Here is a 6401-nt window from a genome sequence, read left to right on the forward strand (position 1 = left end):
TCTCATTGGCTGAGCGAAAGTGGGGGTGGGTACATTTCCTCATTCAACGCTGCCTGGTATTCTAACTCGAATAAACTTTGTAGATTTGTTGATTTCATTTATTTTTGTTAAAATGTTCTCCAGTACAAAGAGCGCTATAACTAATCAGCGTTCTATGGGGGTCGCGCTCAGCCTGGTTTGCCGGAATATCTATCCCTAAACCAGCTCAAGCCTCCCATGAATCACGCGACTTCTGTGTGGCCATACCACTCTGAATCCTTCCCCTCTCATCTGTAGATCCTCTCAACCTGAACCAGCTCAAGCCTCTCCCCATAACCATCAGAAAACAATTGAATTTGGCCATGCAATGTCGTGCACAACCTATGAGGCAAATAGCCTCACGTTGCACACAGATCCTGTACAGAGTTGTCTCGATGCAGCCATACATTTACAAACGCTATTGGTTTATAACAATATCAAATGGAACCCCACAAAAAACTAGCATCGTGAAAAATAAAATCTTGTTTGCTTTTTACGAGTCAGACTCAACTCTGAGGGTTCATTTATATGCTGAGTTTTGAGTGATACACTCATGTTATCACAGCATAGAGCAGTGCTTCTTAACCTTTTTAGGCTACTGTTCCCCTTGGTGAATTTAGTTTTAACCGAGGACTCGCTTGCCTGACCCAACATTGTTTTGAGAAATAAATGTATGAATAACGAACATCAATATTTTAAGGAATTATCCATTTTGAGAGGTATCCTAAATGGCTAGTATACAAATATGAATGAACACAGAGGCTCAGCACACAGGGAAGGGCTCTCTTTATAGACACGTCAGTGTGGGGCCCGACATCTTCCCCACCGCCCTCGCTAGGCTGGTGGGGAGCGACGTCCGCCCATTTCGCTCCCTCCTCCACCGCGTCGGTCGGCTCCTGTCGGGCCCCCACCGACCGAGTGATCGGGCCCCCGCGCTAGCGCCCTCTCTGAGGGACATACTCGTACTGCTGACTCACGGCCGCACGGAGTTAATCCACACACCCGTGCACACCGCAGCTATCGCTAACACAGCGGCACGCTCGTGCTTAAACCTGCAAGCGATTACCTCAACGCACGCCCATGCTGCGGCTCCGTGTTCACTCTCGCCGCGCGTTCACTCATGCAGACGCTCCACACAGGAATCACAGACACCACGCCTATGCTCTGTACTAACTTTTATTGCGAGAAGAGCCTAGCCCACTGCTGCCCAAGTCCCCAGATACTCAGACGCCCTATCACGTACCTCGTGGCGACACTCACTGGCGTCGCACGGATGCTGCGAGCGGCTTGAGAAGGCAGAATGGCAGGGAGTGGGTCTTGGCGGCCAAGAGGTTAAAGTCAAGATGCCCCTTGGAATGGTCCCAGTTTCCTCTTTTTATCCCCCTAACTTCAAATGCCCAGGGTCACGTATCGTGCGGCCAATCGTGTGCCTACCTGTGATTATCGCCCATTTTTTTTCTCTGACATGGAGCGCTGCGGTGGTGCTTCTGCAACCCATTGTCTGTCCATCCGTGCTCATTAATTTGATACTCACTCTGGTTAATCTGGAAGGATGCCCGGCTGGCGAATACACACCCTGCGAGTGTGTATTCGGTATGGTGGTTGGGGGGGGTCGTGGCTCTGCAATCCCCTGACCTCATGGTCTGCTCTTCTAGCTTAATATACCACCCCAGCCCCCCCCCCCCCCCCCCGATATCGTGTATGACTCAATGCGGCTGGCCCGGTGAACCTTTTGGTGCCCATACAATTTTAAGCCAACTCAGGGGCACCGCAATGTGACCTGTCCTGTGAGGGTCGGCTAATCTCCTGGCACCGGGAGACCGTGGGACTTTCCTCCTAGGGACCCTTCGGATTAAAACCTATTGTGCCAGGCAATCCCCCGCGAGGACTCTATGTGTGTGCGCTGTGTGTGTGTACTCAGGGTGGGGGCCAGGGGGGAGTTGCGGCGCTTACAGAGTTGCTTCTAGGCCGTGGCACCACATCAGCTCCCAGTATCGGCCGCCATCATGTCCTTCTCCCCCCTCCTCTCAACTAATCCCTGCGTGTCTCCTATCCTCCAGAGCTGGATGAGACAGCTTTGCTATTTTATGCTATTTTCTCAGGGTACTTACACCTGCAAGTAAATAAAACAAAATTCAACGTACTGTCTGCATGTTTAGTGTCAGTTATTTGGAGACAATGTTTGTAGGAGGCACCTTCTTTATTTAGTAACATTCATGGTCTCATCTACACACTCTCTACAGTCGCTTAACCTAGCCTATACACAATGCTAGCAGTCTAACACTGACGGTGCTGACTGATACAACCAAGCACACATTTTTGGAAGCACAATATCTAGCGAAGACGGCAGCGACGACGTCGACGAGACGACAGCAACGTCGAGATGAGTCATATCCCAGAACCGGCAGCCTCGAGCTCCCGCTCTCGGCTCCTTTTATCCTACCAGCACGGCCTGGCCCCGCCCTGGCCGCGCCTCCCTTCTCGAACCCACAAGCAGGTTACAGGGTTTTCCAGATGGGGTCCTCTGTGACCCTTGCCCTAGTTCCTCTGCTCTGCCAACACACCCGTGCACATGCTCACTGGCGTGTGCACTGTCTGTCCACCACAGTTGCCGCCGTTGTCCACCAGCCGGTGCTATTACACTACACATGCATGGAGTAATTTGTTCGTGCTCTGCTGGTTACTCTTGACAACCATATTGTTTGCAATTAATGAGTTTAGAAAGGTCTACTATATCGTTGTCGGTTACCATATGGATTTAAATGTTATCATAGTTATTTTATTTTCGCAGATTCATACGTGATTATTCACCAATGACTGTCATGTGTGATGTAATTTCACACATTTATAAATGACCTCACGTACCCCCTGGGACATTGCCACGTACCCCTGCCATAGAGGATGGTGCAGTTGAGCTGTACTGCGCTCCAACATCTACACTTCTCGCCTTCCCCATCCCGCACTGACAAGCGTGGTGAAGTATAGTAAAAAAAATAGCTTTCTCAAGTGTTAGCGGGTTGTAACCGTGTGGTGTGGAGTCACAGAACTAAATTCTCTCCACCCGCTATGCCCACTCTCGTTGTTGACGATGCCAGGCTCTGAGGTGGCAGCCTTCAAGAGAGCTTCCACATGGCTCATCAGCGATTCTCTTCTGGGAATGGTCTCGACTCTCGGGCCTTGTTTACAATGCAGGGAATCCCCAGTGGCGGGAAGGCAGAATATCGTTTTGTTTTCTGAATATGTATTTATACTGCAGGAGGGATCCGATGAGCTATAAAGCAATTTTTCAAAGATGTCCAGTAGTGATGGACCAGCGAGGGAGTGGATGGGTTTGGCGCTGGGCAAGGAGGATGAGAATTCCTCGACCAGCTGCTGAGGGGTGATGTCACCGTGCCGGGAACGTGCGTGGTGACGTCACGGCGCACAAAGCGTGCGTGGTGACATCACCACGCCGATAATACAGCAGCAGATAATTTGAAGAAGTTTAACACTTAGGCTTTCGCGACCCAATATTATTCATAATAAAGGTTTTTTTAATTAGATGAAGTCGAAAATAGTTAGATTGTTATTGTTAGTGCCTTTTTTTGTGGTGACATTTCTTTATTTGCTTATTCATTTTTATATTGAATTTGTTTGGTAGTTGCTGAATGTAGTATTTGGTCGTCATATTTAATTAATGCACAGCGTTGTGGGAAGAAATGAGCATGAATAACGCTACATAAAACGAAATTATAATTTGTGTTTCATATTTTTATTTGAGTATTAACGATACAAGCATTACAATGCTATTTTAGTATGTTTACATTTATTTTTATTAAAATTTATATTTTGATTGTATTTCTCCCACAATGCGTTACATCACCGCTGTATAAGCACATCCCAGTTCACCATTGATAATATTATACTTACACCCCTACACTCTAATCACACTCTTCTGGCAGGGTGAATACATCTATTTTAGCGCCACACACAGGGTGGTTGTTATTTTATCACCCCTTAGGACAGGGGTCAGCAACCTGCGACTCCGGAGCCGCATGCGGCTTTTCAAGGACTGCTCCGTGACGTTATTTATTAAGGACCACCGTCTCGTATTTATCACGTGCATTGTGGCTCCTGAAATAGTGATGGGTTTTTTGACCGAATTCGTAAATAAAATGGCTTTCTTGTTAGTTTGGTTGCCAATTCCTTCTCCAGAAGGTTGCGAGGAATTTACACTCACCCACATTCTAATGCAGACCCTAGGCACTCCTAACCACTGACGCCCATCTACCAGTCAAGGGCGTGGCACTGCGTGTAACGGTGATGACGGTGGCGAGCGTCGTGTGTCGTGGTGTCTGCTCTCTACGGCGTTCATGTTAACGACTCAGATCCACAATCGTCACTGTGCTACCAACCCCCACCCACAGTCCAGGCTGTAGGGGCTGAGTGAAGGTTTGGCGAACTGAGTGTAACAGCGTCATGGAGTCGGCGTCGTAAAACGACAGGAGGCCCGCGTCCCAGTCCAGATGAACCCCGACTCTCCGTGGAGGCTCTGGCACCGACAGTGAGATCTTCACCCCGCCATGCCACACGAAGAAGCTGTTGTTACGTTTCTGTAGACTCCAGGAGTTGTCACTCCCTCCCAGGCTGCACTCAGCACCACCCTCTCTCCGTGGGATCGTCCCGTATGCGACTCCAATCCGACACCATGACTCCATGCTCCCTACGTCCACCTCCCAATAGTGCTGACCCGATGAGAAGATCTCAAAGCACAGGGCTTGTGGATACCAATCAAACCGGTGTGGGTGGTGGGGGCGACCCTGGGAGATGTCGTTCCACGTCACCGTTCTGAGATCCGAGGAAATCTGAAGTTTGTCGTGGGCTGAGTTTGTGTCCAGAGTCGGTGAGCATCCATCTGTGGTGACGAGAGCGACAACGCTCGCATATCAGTCACAGCAAGGCGAGTAGCAACACAAGCATTGCATGGATAATGTACAAACACACATTGTGTATTGTATTATCATTATGTTATGGCAATAATGCAATGAATAACAAATCTCATACGTAACAGATGCACGATGATTATAACATGTGAAGTATGGGAATTGACGGCAGGAACTTCTTGACGGGAACACACTTTTTATTAAATCTTTACGTGTCAAAATACAACGTGTGGTCTCCTTTCTTCCGACTTCACACTCCACTACTCTCGTGTAAACTCTAGGCCTCTGGCTACACACGATACCCTTCACTCGTGTAGACCCTATGCCTCTGGCTACACAATACACTCGACTCGTGTAGACCCTATGTCCCTGGCTACACACACTGCATTCGGCTCGTGTAGACCTTATGCCTATGGCTACACACACTACACTCGCCTCTGGGTTACACAGAGTCCCGGTCCCGTTAGGACAGCGGGACTAGGTACCGCAGGGCCCTAGGTCTTCATCCCCGTCTTCATTCTTCGCTGGTTACACACTGCCCTCACGCCTGTGTGCATCCCCTTTTATAGCCCCTGCTCACGAGAGACGGAGCTGATGCGTACTTCAACGTGAGCATCGCTCCTTAATGAACCAATCACGACGCACTCTCTCTACGATCCGTTTTCCCCAGCGCGTGTTAACACTCCTCCACCAATCACACCGCGCTGCCACCCGATCACTCCCTCTCAGCACGTCACCGGCCCACAGCCAATCATTACCCCGTAACCCACGACCCCGCGCTGACCCCTGATCCTCCACCGTCAGCGCGCGTCACCACCTACACAGCCAATCATTACGCGCTGGCATACGATCTCTAATCCCAGCGCGTATCACCTCTACATCACCCCCTCCCACATAGCTTGCAGCCGGCCCGGCTGTTAACCAACAACACCACCTAACGTCAACGCAGTAATAAAGAAACTCCACCTCCCAGTGTGCCCCGTAACGCAACAACAACAACACAACACAACACTTAAATATGAAGCAATATACAGCCCGACGAACAACACAATAAAAGCGAACACCGGAAAACGAACGCGCCAAGTGTCTCTGTGACTAAACGCAGTGCCGAGGCGCTCCGGCTGCCTCGACTCCTCACGTGGCAGGTCACACAAAGTAGCGCGACCTAGCGCGAGTCCGTCTGGCCGGTCCGTCGTATGGGACGGGACGTTGGCGACCGTCCGGTGGCTCCGGCCGCTCAAGATCCGGCCGCCGGTGGTCCGCAGCTGTCAGTTCCGAGAGACCTGGGAGCGGATCAGGCGGAGACATGTGAGGAGCAGGCAAAGACAATTCCCCCTCAGGGTCGCTGGTCACGTCACATGCTCGGCCCTCATGACACAAGGGGAGGCCATACGGAGGCGAGAACGGTTTTAGTCGGGAGGGGTGGACGTACCAACGGCGTTTTCCCCATTTATCTGAACG

The 6401-nt window shown here is 50.4% G+C and overlaps 1 protein-coding gene across 1 annotated transcript in view; it reads right to left on the reverse strand.

Moving 5' to 3' along the window:
- Nucleotides 1-2556: 2556 nt before the first annotated feature.
- Nucleotides 2557-6401, reverse strand: part of LOC133359440 (chitin synthase chs-2-like) — a 34371-nt gene continuing 30526 nt past the window's right edge. The window contains exons 16-17 of the mRNA XM_061577850.1: nt 4842-4912; nt 2557-2570 (exon numbers count right to left, since the gene is read on the reverse strand). Coding sequence (XP_061433834.1) covers nt 2557-2570; nt 4842-4912 — 85 coding nt within the window. The remainder of the gene's footprint in view (nt 2571-4841; nt 4913-6401) is intronic.

This window comes from Lethenteron reissneri, chromosome 65, assembly GCF_015708825.2.
Source record: "Lethenteron reissneri isolate LAM-NWPU_2019-01 chromosome 65, ASM1570882v1, whole genome shotgun sequence".
NCBI lineage: Eukaryota > Metazoa > Chordata > Hyperoartia > Petromyzontiformes > Petromyzontidae > Lethenteron > Lethenteron reissneri.